Raw genomic sequence first — 15,617 nt, 5'->3', positions numbered from 1 at the left:
TAAATTTCTGCAAACAAATAAAAGAAACATTTTTTTAACAGATTACACGTGAATTTTCAAGAAAAAAATTTTCTGTTACTATATAATTTAAAAAAGAATTATCTTACCATGTTTTATAGATTTTTTTCTTATTCAATAGAGATTATACGAATTGTTAATCTGAAAAACAAAAATAGATCAATATTTAAATACTAATTATTGGTTAAAACAGAGAAAATCAAGATAATGAGACTTCAATGTGAAAATAACTAAACGAATAAAATGAATACTGGAACTTGTGAATGATTGATAACAGAGATAAAAATGGGAATAAATATATTTGTAATAAATATAAATAAAAGAATGGTAACAGATTTAAAAGCAATATAAATATAAGAAATTATCAATCACTTTTAAGAATAAAAAATAAAACAAATTTTCAATTAAATAATTATTCAAATAAAATTTTTATCTTATTTTATTTATTTATTTTTTTTTTTATTTCCATTATAAATTATTTTATGAAAAAGATTGTAAATTATTTAAATTTATTCATTATAAAAATTCTATTTTCTATTTTTTTATTATTTAGAAATATTATTAAAATAAATAACATCAAACATAATTATATTTCATATATATATATATATATATATATTTGTTATTTTCATTATATAAATGAATTGAATTTATAAAAAACCTGTAATATTTAATTGAATTTATTCATTATAAACATTCTATTTCTTAAGCAAGTAAAAAAAAATTAATTTTTTACTTTTTCATATTTAGTCCAGATATTATCGAAACAAATATTAAATATAATTGTATTTTTAACTTTTATTCTTACGTGACTTAGTTGCATAACGTATTATTGTATTAAACACGAATATACATTCTTTTTCACATCATAACGTTTTTACGACTATATCTTTCATCGTGCAGAAATAACGTGGATATATTCAACCCTTTCTGAATTTGCATTTCTTTGAATGTTATGCAAGGAATAATAACTTTTGACTATGATTTCCAGTTAAAAAAGATATGAAAAATAATATATAAAGTTCAATAAAATAATAATACATGAATCAAAAATTTGTAATGATTCAACTATTTCACGTATTATATAGCAATGTATTCTATAATATCTTCGATAATATCTTGTCGATATGACAAATAAATGATATATTCTAACATTGATATATTTTTATAATCGACAAGTTTTACTTCAAACCAATATAAGCATCATACATATTCCTAGCACATAAATCGTTCGATAAAACGAAAATATGAAGCAACAGGTTTATGAGAAGTTACGAGATATTTTCGTTTATAACAAGCAGCTGAAATACATTTCCCTTGATGACAGGAAGTTTTCGAGCAACGAACGAGAACACGAAAGAAAACACTGTACACTGATAAAATGTTTGCGTTGAGGTTAGTCCGGCAAATTGACATGAATTATATTTATGATAAGGTAAATTCCCTATACAATTTTTTCTAATCTCTCGATTATAATTCATTTTTTATGAGAAATCATTTGTATGATACATTATGAAATACTATATATACCGAAGAAAGTCTTTTGAAATTCATTCTTCGCGTTCGACTTGTAGTATTATGTCGAAATATCTGGTGCAGTTGTAGATATAGCTGTTTAACACGAAATCTTACGTATAGTATAAGAGATTCAAATTTATTTTTTGGATAGAATTTTTAGAGTCTGAATATATTTGAGTATTTCTTACATACTGAATATTACTTTGAGAAAGTAAAAAATAAAATTAAAAAAAAAAAAGTAAAAATAAAATTATTATGAAAATTATGTGTTTGAAAATTATAGTGAATACAATATCTATTTAACTATATAAAATAGAAAGAAATCATACAATATTAATCGCTTTAAATTTTTTTGTTAGATATTAGGTTAGACTTGATCAGTCATCACTAAGAGATCTCGATAAAAAAAAAAGAAATTATTAAAATTTAATAAATAAAAATTGCTAATTCATATAATAAAAATGAAAAATTTGTAATGTATAGAAAATAAAAAATAAAAAATCATCATTTAATATTAATCAGTTATTTAATTATTATATCTAAATCAATAATATTAATAAAAAGATATTTAATCGTTAAAATTTTTTTTCAAATTTTATAATGTTATAAACTGATCAAAATTTAAAATAATACTGATTAAAATAATCAATATTTAATATAAATATTAATATTTATATAATTAATATTTTTTTATTTTGATTTATTTCAAATTTAAAATTTTATTATTAGAAAATTACTCAGATTAAAAATTCAATTATATCGAAAACATTGGTTATTTATTATAAGAGTTAAAAGTTCGCACGCAATCAATGATATTCGCAATCAATGTCAACATCGATAAGTATTGACAATAAATATTATTAATAGTATGCAATTAATAGAATGCAATTTCGAGAAAATTGAAATAAATTGAAAATATTATAAAATTATCAATATTATTGGTTATATGCTTTTTATTCTTAAATGGATTCATATTTTCATTTAAATTTCTTGGAATTTTAATCAATAGATTATAAAGTGCCATAATTATTAAAGTGCATATAATTATTAATTCAATATTAATCAAAAATTCTTGGAAATAGTTAAATAATATATTTGTAAAAATTTTTGCCGCACATTTCGATTTTGACTAATTAATTGTTTTTGAATGAAAGTTATATATTATATGTACATATCACAGTGTATGAAAGTATGAAAAAGAAATGAAAATTAATTTTTAATATTTTTTAGAAAACAAAAATTCATTTTAAATAAAATGTTTTTTGTGTTACTAAAAATATTGTATTCAACGTAAATAATAACCGTCAAACACTATCGATGAGGATTGAAACATCTTTCTTCCACTATTTTTCTTTGAAATCCTATATTTTTTTTGTCCTACACTTCAATTTCGTAGATAAAGCACAAGAAAAATTTTAATTTGCAATGTAATATAAGTAATAAAAAGCATAAATAGAAAAATGTTAAACTCAAAATTCGTTAAAATTGATATTCTTTTTTTTTTTCCATAAATTCTATATATACGAAGACTGTTAATATATTTATAGAACACTTTTAGAACATCAATTCTTTTTCGCAGATCAAAAAACAAATAAGCACGAAATATATAAAAGTTGATGTACAAAAATTGGTTGAGAATTATCTGTTAAATTAAAAATAATTGAAGCATTAGAAATGCAATGAAGAAATGCAATGAAACAAGATAATGATAAAGCTATTTCATGAATTTTATAATTAGTCATGAAACAAGACAGCTCTATCTTCATCATATTGTCTCTTTTTCCATCTTGCTTCATTTAATAATAAAAACAAATTTTAATTGCTTATTGCTAATTGCTAATTTGATAAATAAACCTCAACTGATGTTTTTGCATAATAACTTTTGCATTTTTTTGGCTTAGAATTTTCCAAATATCTCACGAATATGTATTATTATATGTATTCTCTCTCTCTCTCTCTCTCTCTCTCTCTCTCTCTCTCTCTGTCTCTCTCTCTCTCTCTCTCTCTCTCTCTCTCTCTCTCTCTCTCTCTCTCTCTCTCAAATATATATTTTATATAATTGTCATTTATTTAATATAAATTTATTGAATGTATATATATTTTAAAAAATATTTTAATTTAAAATTATTTTTTAAAAAGGATGTATTGAACTAATTTTCACAATATTGACGAATCAAAGATGAAGAATATTTCTATAAGTAATCACACAAATTTATTACATTATAAAAATTAAATATTCTAAACAATTAAGTACAGTTAAATGTTTGCAGACTTATTGCAACTTTTCATTTCTTTTCTTGTTTCTTCATAAATGTATTATGGTATTATTTCTTTTTTTTTTTTATTTCAATAAGCAAACTTTCAAAGTTTGTCCGACTCATTATTATACTGATTGAGATGAAAAAGAAAAAAAAAAGAAGATGAAAGAAAAAAAATCTTTGCATGTATAGAAAACTGTATCCTCCCAAGAGGATACAATTTCACTTTCTATTTTACTTTTTTTTATTTCGCAATGATATAAAATATAATTTTTGTTTCCTCCATGTTTAAACTTTTTAAGAGAACATAACTGAAGAATATCATGAAGATATGCATTTTGGAAAATGGTATATAATATTAATGAAAAGATGTGGAAGATGTATTTCGAAGTGTCATATATATTTTAAAATCTTTCGTTACAAGAAATAATCAACTTCAAACAGATATCGTTGTCACAGCTATCAGATAATTGTTTAAAATATTCATGTTTAAATCTAACGATTAAAAGATTCCATATTAAGATATAAATTTGTTATAAATTAAGATGCACTTGTATGACATTTGAACTCAAAAAAGAGATAATTTTCAATACATTTTCAAATTGAAAAGAAATGATGTATATTTTAATTATCGTAACCAAATAAATTGGAAAATATAATATAAAATAGAAAAACTATTTTATATAAGAAATTAAGATGAATTAAGATCAATAATGATTCATGCGGAGAATCATTCGTATTGCAATCACATAAAAATCGATTCTTTTTATTTCACGAGATCAGAATATTAAAAAATATTATTAATATTTTATATAATATCGTTAACAAATATTGTTAGTGTTAACAAATATTCTTAGTTGTTGTTAGTGACTCGAAGAATAGCAAATAATTTCAAATTGGCAAAAAATGATGAAAAAAAGTAAAGATAGAAAAATAATTTTAAAAGGACTTAAAAAAGAAATATCTTTTATATTATTATCTGTTCTAAATTTATTTTCGATTATTTTTAAGATATCGATAAAATTATGACGATTCCAACGTACATCGAGAAAATTATCAAAGAAATGTTACTTACGTACACCTACGTACAAAAAAATGTTAAATGTTCTGAAGAAATATAACGATCGAATAAATCTACTGACAAAACTTAATAGCTCAACATTTTCTTCGTTTAACTACGATTTTAAGCAAATTATTTTCCTTTAGACAATGCTATTTCTATGACAAAAAGTAATCTTCAATATCATAATTTTACACGCTTATCTAATTTTTTTGCATTTTATGAAGATGCAAATCATTTTGTTTATGTTAAAATGTAATATTTATATTTGTTTGAATTATTATTGGTAATGTTGCAAAAGATCTTGTAATTCGAATAAATTTATTAAAAATAAAACTTTGATAACGTGTTTTTCTTCAATTACCAATTCTTGCACTTCGATCGAAAATGATGGACACCGATATAATCAATAATTAATATAATTAATAAGATTAGAATTAAAAAAATGATTGTTTTCTTATTTTTGCCATTTATCTATTCACCATCAAATTTAAACCATTTACATATTATTCTGGGCAAGAATTTATGACATAATTTTTGAGAGCACAAAGTAACGCATTTTTAACCGATACGCACATATGCTACCTCTATCCCTTCTCATTTATTCACTTTGTCATTGTATTCTTAAAATGTCATGGTATTTTAAATAAAACGAAAGAGAACAATTTAACAGTGTTCCATCTTTCCATCGAATCGAATATTTAATCGATCCTATAGAAAAGAGATAAATTTTTTATATTTTCACAAATTAAACAATACTGATCTTTCTTTATTTTATCGATCATACCACATTCGTTGCAATAATAACATAATTAAAAAAATTGCCGTTTGTTAATTATTAATTTAAAATAAAACTGTCTTTGCCTACTTACTAATACATTTTACGAGTGATTTTCAAATATTAAGATTCCAATTTTAAATTTCAATAAAATATTCTTATATATTCTTATAATGTATTATAAAGATTGTGCAAATTTGTCAAAATTGATGATTGGAAGTAATTTTTGTGTTTGTAATGGATGTATACCAAGTTATATTGAATATTTCGTTTCTAGCTGGATGAGTATAGCAATTCAAATTTCAATCAAAATTTTATCTTTTAAATCAATGATTTTTCAATATGGATAGATATAATTTTTAATAGCAAATATCTAGATAAATCAATTATATTAAAAATTTTAGGATTCTATTTAAAAAAGTGAAGTTAATTTTGAAATCCCTTATATATTTGATGAAAGAAATTGTTTGCATGATATAATATCCACTTTTTTATTAATGATTTAATTTTTGTTAATATATTTTTTAATAATTTTAATCCGTTGAAATGAAATATTTAGCAAATAAATATTAATTTTAAATTAATATTAATATAAAAATTTATATTAATAATATATTATTTTATTTTATATATTTTTATTATTATATATTTATATATTTATATTATATTAAAAATAAACATTGTATATGAAACTAAAGATTAAATATTTTTTATTGTATTATTACATGAAAATTTTTCATATATTCAATACTGCAATAATATAATAAAAAAACTGAAATTATAAATCTGAATATTAGAATAAGAATATCGCATTAAAATTCTAAATTAAAAATTCAACATTTGAAAGCTCACTCATAAAATTCTATCAATAAAAAAAAACAAAAAAATTTTCTTTCTATATTAATAATTAAAAAATTCTTATCATTGATTAAAATTATAATATTTTTTTTTAATTATGTTAACAAACAAGCACTATATATAAATGTTTTCATCTCTCTATTATTTCAAGTAACAAAAGATTACAAAGATTTTACTACATTATGAATCGAAAAATAATTCAAAATTGTTTATGACAATTATTATTTTAAAATACTTTCAATATTTTCGTAGTATATCGTAAATAATCAAAATTAGAAATAAATTATTCGCAATAAAAATTAGTTGAAATTTATTTTATTAATTAAAACCAATTCGAGCGAAATATTGATATATAAATAACGAAATGTAGATATATATAAATCTTTTTTTATTTTAAAAATATACATTCATCGATATAATTAAAAATAGAAATAAAAATGTTAAGAAAATAAGGAAATGCAAAGTTAGGAACGAGAGTGAGAATGATAGTTAAAAATCGGGGGTTGTTCTTTCGAAGCAATCGGAGAGTGCGCTGCTGAACCACGTGGTGAGTATAAGAAGAGCGGTGCGTATCGTTACCAGTCATTGTACATCTTATTTTTCCGGAGTTAGTAAGTGTCGCGCGTACCATATAATATATTTACATAAAACAGAGGAAACGGTAGTGTCTGGATTTTTTAAATTTCATCATTTTCTTTTAGTGAAAAATTAGTTTTTGCATTGGAAACTCGGTGAAAACAATGAAATACGGTATCTATATAAAAGGTAAACAAAATTAATTAACATATATTTTGTGAATCAAATGAATTTATTGATTGTTTTTAACAATGTAATAATATAAGCTCTAACAATGAGATGAAATAAACAAAAAGCGCATAATATACTTATTTAAACAATAGTAATTGAAAAATATTTTTATTTAAATAAATTTATTAAAAAATTTTTTAAAAATTAACACTTTAAACATGGAAAATGATAATGAAACAATTTTTATAAAATTTATTATTAGTTTGTATATATTATATATTTTATTGTATATTATGCACTATAATAATAAAATAAAAATATATTTATATTAATTATTATTAATCGTGTAATATGAATTGAAAAATAGTTAGATTATAGTTTTGTGAAGTAAAATTAATAAGAATTGTATTACGTATAAAAGAATAAATATTTCTATGGAAATTTTATTTGGAATTGTATAATAGGAATAGTATGTAGAAATTAAATTAAATTGAAAAGAAAATATTTTAGCAATAATTGAAATATTGATGTGTTTCATAGAAAGATTTACTGAGAAAAAATTCGAACTTAAAAATAAATATTTTGAGAGAAAAAATCTTTTTCAATAAGATATCAAACATAAATATGTTTTGTGAAAAAAAAGTACTTCGATGAGAGGTTTGAAAGCGTTCGTTAACTTGTAATTTTAACATGCATGCTGACGAAAATGCGTTTTTACTTCCGCCTCTTGGTATATATACATATATATGTATATATATATATTTATATACGATGCATCATTCGGCTATGTATATGTATACGTATACTATATAATATATTTTTTTATTAAATATTTCTTCCACCTTCAATATTTCTTTTATGGTTTAAATATAACAAATATGAAGCTGTATTTAAAATTATTTTTATAATTATTTAAAAATATAATCGAAATAATATAAAAAAAAATTTATATAATTATATTCTGTTTTAAAATTTATTCTATAAGATGTGCCAAATAAAATATTAGAAATTGTGTTCTCAAAATCTAATGAAAATATTTCGTGTTTGTTGTAAATGTTAATAGTGATACAGAAGGATTAATCTGTTAATGTTTAACAATTTTTTTTGAGATTTCAATGTTATCGATATTTTCTTTAAGTAGGACTAATAATATATATATATTTCATAATTATATATTCAAGGTCAAAATGAATTCAATAAGCCAAAATGAATTTTATGACCTTCGTGTGATTTTGAATATAAAAATTCATAAAAAATTTTTATCTGTTATAAATAATGAAATACCTACTATGATAAAAAGATTAATGAAGAGAAGATTTATTTTTAATAAGTGCTCAAAATATTGTCTTTCAATTTCAATTCATTTCCATAAATCAAGGCTGGCCAATTTCTTCCCCTCCGCGAGCCATTCGGTTAACTAGCACCTCTATTTTTCCTCGAGGAGTTGCACGACTCCCACTCTAATTAAGTCCGATTCTCCCACTATGAACAAATTAATCATTATGCATGCATATAGGGTGAAACAAAATATATGAAATATAATTGTGAACGACGAAACGATTGAAGAAATATTGTGTAGGCGAATTTTTTTTTCTTTAAAGAGATATGGAAAGCGTCATTCTTCTACTTTTCTGAAGAAGGGAAGAGGGGAATCGTCAATAGGTTAAACCTATGACGAATGGTTAAACTATGAATAATTAATAAATAATTCTTCATCTCTTTTTTTAAATATTATTTAAATTTAATATTATTATAATCTCATTTAATATTAATAAATACATATTCTCTTATATTTCGAAATAAATTTTGTCACAAATTAATAATTTAATCGCTTTTAAAAAAGAAAATAGATGAAATTTGATTAACATATTGATCATCGAATAATATCTGTATTACGATTCATTGTTATAGAAACTTTTCATCTAATACTTATAACAAAATTATTACTTAGTGTACTCAATACAATAATTTCTGTAAATTTCTCCAATAAAAAACTTTGATTATTTTTTCTTCTTTATTTGTTTTGAGAAATCATTCGATTAAACAATTAGAAGTTCGACGAAAATAATTATTTTTAAGGTATCTTTTAGATACTCGAGACAGATTTACGTGGTTTTATCTCGTTACATATTAAAATCATTTTAATTTTTTTCTGTTCTAGCATTTTACAAAAATAATGGTATCACTGTATATTTATATTTTATATAAAAATAAATTTCTCACAATCATCAAATTCGAATGAATCGCAATGAATTTTTATGACTAATTGTAATAAATAAAAAAAAATGTATTCATATGCATAATTTATCTTAATAACATATATCAGATGAAAGATTATAAAAAATAAATTTATTAATATTAATTAATATTCAAATAATAATATATTATTGAATCATGAGAGAAAAATTAGTTTTCCCTATATGTGAAGTAGAAGATGAAGTAAAATTTTGACATATATTGAAGTTGCAAGATAACATTTTGATTTTTGAATTTATTAAAATAAATTTTTCTTTACATTAATTTTGATAACATAATATTTCATTATTTATATTACATATCCAATTTTTTTTAGTTTTTTGCAGCTATGAATTTTTGTCACTATTTCTGATAAAAAATTTTTAATCAAACAATATGAAATTTTTTAAAAATATTGTACTTTTTGAGATATAAATTTCTACTGTAGTATAAATATGAAATTTATAAGAATAAATTAAATTGGTTTAATATAAATTACATACAAAAGAAATAATTTAAACTTTTATTTATTATGGAAAAGAATATAATGAAAAAACATAATATTTATAATTTCTTAATGATTCCATATATATATATATATATAATTTTAATTTTTATAATATACATATACATATTGTTAATGTTATTAACTGTATATTCAGCTATTATATATTTTTTGATTGTTATAATATTTGTCTCTTTGAATTAAACAATATTTCCCTTCGACAGTTCTATCATAAAAAAATAAGAGAGATAAGATGGTCAAGTTAGATAGAACAACACACATAATCTATCTACAAACACATAATAAGAGGAAACAATTAGCAGATTATTTTTAGCCAATTTGTATAAATAAATTGTACTCCTCCATAAAAGATTTATATTCTCATATTACACATAATATAGTAATATAGTACTTAGTATTTATGTTACTTTTCTATATTACTATTTCTTTTTCTTTTTTCCGCTTTTCTTTTCTTCCGAGTTCTTATGAAAAACAATTTAATTTTCCAATAAAATTCATAGAAATATGTTTCATATATATTTTAATTTTAGAAAAGAAATACAATCATTTGATGAATTCATTATACGAATAAAATTATGTGATTATTATTAATAATAAATAGTTAAATATATCGATTTATTACATGAAAACAATATATTTTATAGCAATTTATTTTTAACATAGTTATGCATACTTAATAATAATCAAATCCAAATTAAAATGCATATGTATGAGTACTATATTATAAGTTATTATAGCAAAATAGAGTTAAAGAAAAATTCTTATTTAACAAATATTTACAATATAGACTACAAATTTTTATATAAATACAACTTTTTTACCAATTTTTTAACTAAAAAAATGGAATTTGAGTATGAAATACATTCAATTGAATTTAAGCATGTTCTATTTTTATTTGATACTTTTTAGATTTATTGTACATTCTTGTATATTGCTATACATAAATGTTCTTTTTAATTACATAAAAAATTATCTAATTCAAGTTATGAAGTTGTCTATGGATTTCATGATTAAAATTAGGTATTGAATTATATAATATGATATATTTTATAAAAAAAATATAAAAAATTTTATAAATATTAAATATGTGCATGCATATATTGCAGTATATACTTTTATACATTGTTATATATACATTTATGCACTTATACATATAATTTTTAAACAAATTATCATAAATGTAAAATAAATTCAATATATATATATTTAAATATACAGAAATTATTTAAACATTTACTTTTCAATTCTAATTTATTTTACAGATATGTGGCTGCTTCTTTCTATGGTTTCTTTTTTGATATGCGCAATTGTTGCCAGTACAAATAATGACGATTCTACTGTAGCAGATGTAATAGGACTGGGGAATGAAAATAACGATATAACAACTGAGATTCATACCGGAAGACTTTCGAAAGATACATGGAAAACATGGAAGAAGGAATCGTTTAAAGAAAGGAGAAGTGGAAAAGAAATTGATCCAAATATTTTTTTAACGGGTGAAATATAACTCCTATTTTATTATAATTTCGATTTTTTAAAAAATTTATTTTTTTCCTTTCTCTTTTTTTATATTATATTATATATATTAATTATATTAATTTATAACATAATTTATACATATTAAATAATATGATACATGTAAATTTAGATGAATTGTATAGATGAATTGTAAATTGAATTGAAAATGTAAAAATTTTTTCAGAAAATGGAGAAATTATAGAAATGTGGCTTGATTTACCTACAGAAGATAAAGTAAGTTGCTTATCGAATAGAATTAAATTATATTTATTATATTTATCTTTTAAATTTTTATTAAATTTTTAACAACAACAATTTTTTCTTATCCAAAGAGGTTTAAAAAAGTTTCACAAGAAAAAAATCCTTGGCTTTATTATTGGGAAAACAAAAGATTGAATTATAAACCGAACGTCTCTAATCGTAGACGTGGAGTATTTGATAGATGGGGCGGAAAACGAGGAAAAAGATGTGCTCAATTAGATATTGATTCACAAACTAAACGAACAAAAATTATGAACGATGTATCTTTGAATGAATTTAAACAAACAGCAAATACTAAAAAATTCCACTGGATACCTTTTAACAGTTGGGGTGGAAAAAGAACAGAAAAATCGAACAATCGAGAATCATTTTTAATATTCTCGAAGAATCCTAATAATTTACGCAATTTGAATGTTATCGAAGGTAAATTACAGGCTAAGATAGTTTATTCAAATAATTTATTTTAAATAATATTATTTTATACTAAATAACTGTTTCAAAAGATTATACAGTATTGAAATTCAAAATTTCATTGTAATCATTATGATTCAATTTTATACAATATTTAAAATATTACATTATGCAAATCAAGTCGAGAATCAAAATGAAATCTTATTATGTATCGGTTATTCTTATTAAAAATTCAAATAATAAATATAAAATAAATTTTTGAAAAAAAAAAGAAATTAATTAGAGATTTTCTAATTTAAATATATTAATATTTAATTTTTAAAGATGGATTTATTGTGGAAAGAAATAGCGGAAAAATTGATGAAGAAAATCTTGCGGTTCAAATGAAAAATTTGTTATCTACTGTGTATAAAAATTCAATTGGGAAACGCAATCCTTTTCTTTATTCGATACCTTTGCGTTTATCTAATAGAATAAGTGAAGGAAAATACACGATAGAAGATGAAATTACCAAGAATTGGTAAGAAAAATTGATTTGTAATTTAGACTTTCTAATCTCGATGATTATTTATTTATACTCTTATTCTTAATTCATTTTTTTTTAATTTTTATCAAATATAACTTTACTTATCATTGTAGGCCATTATCAACACCCGAGAAAAAAGCCGAACAACGCAAAAAAACAAAATTCAATCCTTGGGGTGGAAAAAGAAATTTTGAAATATAAAAATATTTTTAGAAATGGATACTTCACAGTGCCTGTATACTTTTTAAAAAGTGACAAAAATTTGTTTTCTTTTGAGTGAATATAAATAATTGAAAACTCATTATTTTATATAATCGAATAAATCTAAAATGATAAAAATTTTTTAAATAATTTGATTTTTTTATATTTTATAAAAATTTTAGAATATGTTCATTTAATCTATCATGAAAGAGATTGAGATTATATAATAAATTTCTTTATTACTTAAAACGGACAATTTTTGAATGCAAAATATGTGAAGTGAGATATATGTATAAAATATATATATAAATATGTATAAAAATAAATAAATACATGGTTAATCAAAATTTTCTTACGAATTGCATATGTATTTATTTTTTCTATCACTTTCTTCTGTATAATTTGAAACTAATATGTATAAATAATATATAAAATATTTTTGTTAAAAATATATTTATCTTTGTTTTATTTATCATATGTTAACATAACTTACCCACAGTGAAAATTTATGAATGACATCCACGAATCGAGGTTAGAAATATTTTACTTTCGACTTGCGTATGATAAGAGGACAGTGCAAGCTAGCCAACTGTAGGAAAATATAATATTTAGGCACAATTTTGTATTCTATCATGATGTGATTGCTAATTAATGTTAAATTAAACAAAATTCTTTATGTTTTAAAATGGATGAATAATTTTTTATTAATATTATTAAAGGTAATATTTCTTAATAGTATATTAATATAACAAATATTTTAATAATTTCATAACCTAAAATATGTTCGAAATTAACTCGTTTAAAATTAATTTTTAATTTCATATATTTAATGAATGACAATTAATTTTTATAAAAATCTTGTTTTCTTTTTATTTTTGTTTATTTTTGGTTTAATTTAATATAAAAGAAATAATAAAAGAGAATGAATTAAAATATAAATATGAATTAAAAAAAAAAATGAAAAAGAAAAGATAAAAAAATAAAACATTAAAAACATTTATAATATAAAATTTTTTAAGAGTATTTTCATATAGCATTACAAAAAAGAAGTATTTTTTAATACTTGTAGTTTATATCACATTATCATATGTATTTCTGTTTATCTTTCTACGTTAAAAAATAAACTTATTTAATTTGATTTATTTCTATTATATTTCTATTATTTCTATATTCTATATTTCTATTATTTATTTTTCTACATTAAGAAATAAACTTATTATTTAACTTTTTAAATGAAAATAAGGAAATAAAAATGGATATTTAATAAAAAAAAGTTGATAAGAATGGAAAGAATATTTTTAAATAATTTAATTTTGTATACAATATATAATAAATAATATATAGTATATAATAAATACATATATATATATATAAAATTGATACAATCTATATGAAATGGTCGATGAATTAAGATTTTCCAATAATTTGTCAATATGGAATTCTTTACTATTTTAAAGAATGAATGGATAAAATTATTAATTATAAATTATTAATACAATTTGTTGCTTTTATTTATATACATTTATTTTTATATATATACATAGATACATAGATATAATTTTATTTGATGAAAAATAAATAACATATGTATCTTTTTCATCATTCTTTGATATGTTAATAAATACTTAAAATTTGAATAATTATTGTAGCAATTATAATATTGTACGCTTTAAAATAAACAGATAAATTAAAGAACTTTTATTTCTTTTTCTTAAATTGCCAGAGATTCATTTCACATTTACAAATTACAAACATAGATAAATCTTTGAAACATAGAAAGTCTTTAATGATTAATATTAAAAACGGTATATTATATATTTTCTAAACTATTTGCAAATAAATATAAAATATAATGTGAATATTGAGAAATATATCAAAAAATATTAATAGCATAAAGTATGGAATGTATAAAAATACTGTATTGTATAATCGCAACTTTGTAAAATATATTTAATTATAAATTTAATATGTTCTTTTATTTATGAAGCATTAATATATTAACAGTTGCGATTTTACTTTATTTGTTTTTATTACGATTTATTATATTTATTTATAAACAAAAGTAATCATTGGCTATTTATTCCATATAATTCCATTTTCTTTCAAAATTGTACTCGACATACTGTATATGTTGTAAATGGCTAAATTTATTTAATATTTAAAAAAAATATAATAATATAATTTTTATCTATTTTTATATTTATGTTTATATATTTACACAAAAGAATATGTCTATATGTTTTAAATAATTTATAAGTTGACATAGTACTTCCATATGTAGTATGGAAAAAAAAAAGAAATGAAATATTGTACAAAGAAAGAAATGTTATACAACAACAATGATAAAAATAAATTATTAAAAAAAGTTTTGTCTTATATTTTTTTTAACACATATTAAATAGAGATATGTTGTATGTTCGTGATTGACAAATATTCTGTTAAAATTCGAGAAAATATATAAAATCAAAATATCTTTCATAATGTTCACAATTCGCAATAACAAATAACAAGGAACTCGCTGATAGGGATCACTTTTTCTATTCTTACATCTACCAAGCAGCATAAAGTTTAATACACATTTAAACAAGAAAACTACGCAATAATTATTGTTGTTGTGCTGCCATTGTTGTCATCAATGGTATCACCTCTAATTATATAGGTATCTGAAATAAGGAAATGTCGACAGAAAAATCTATCTCTAA

The 15,617-nt window shown here is 20.5% G+C and overlaps 2 protein-coding genes across 3 annotated transcripts in view; one reads left to right on the top strand and one right to left on the bottom strand.

Moving 5' to 3' along the window:
* Positions 1-15,605, bottom strand: part of LOC108001056 (COMM domain-containing protein 4) — a 20,782-nt gene extending 5,177 nt beyond the window's left edge. The window contains exons 1-3 of one of the 2 annotated variants that reach the window (XM_062077697.1): positions 13,409-15,605; positions 108-159; positions 1-7 (exon numbers count right to left, since the gene is read on the bottom strand). The exon at positions 1-7 is cut by the window's left edge and continues 65 nt beyond it. In XM_062077697.1, coding sequence (XP_061933681.1) covers positions 1-7; positions 108-110 — 10 coding nt within the window. In that variant the 5' untranslated portion in view covers positions 111-159; positions 13,409-15,605. Of the gene's footprint in view, positions 8-107; positions 160-8,525; positions 8,715-13,408 lie in introns of those variants that run through there. The other variant, XM_062077698.1, reaches the window with a different exon arrangement.
* LOC107998428 (uncharacterized) lies at positions 7,108-13,262 on the top strand. The gene is made up of 6 exons (XM_017057693.3): positions 7,108-7,255; positions 11,261-11,494; positions 11,701-11,750; positions 11,849-12,200; positions 12,513-12,708; positions 12,828-13,262. Exons 1-6 carry the CDS (start codon positions 7,231-7,233, stop codon positions 12,913-12,915), a joined length of 945 nt encoding a protein of 314 aa, XP_016913182.2. The 5' UTR covers positions 7,108-7,230; the 3' UTR covers positions 12,916-13,262.
* Positions 15,606-15,617: the final 12 nt, after the last annotated feature.

The sequence above is a fragment of the Apis cerana genome, linkage group LG7, assembly GCF_029169275.1.
Source record: "Apis cerana isolate GH-2021 linkage group LG7, AcerK_1.0, whole genome shotgun sequence".
NCBI lineage: Eukaryota > Metazoa > Arthropoda > Insecta > Hymenoptera > Apidae > Apis > Apis cerana.
This window is presented reverse-complemented; position numbering and strand designations above follow the sequence as displayed.

Bases quoted from the DNA above. Each gene is read 5' to 3' on its own strand.
- LOC107998428 (XM_017057693.3), top strand. From the start codon at position 7,231: ATGAAATACGGTATCTATATAAAAG. The intron at 11,751-11,848 runs GTAAGTTGCTTA...TCTTATCCAAAG, and splicing joins ATTTACCTACAGAAGATAAA to AGGTTTAAAAAAGTTTCACA. The intron at 12,709-12,827 runs GTAAGAAAAATT...TTATCATTGTAG, and splicing joins GATGAAATTACCAAGAATTG to GCCATTATCAACACCCGAGA.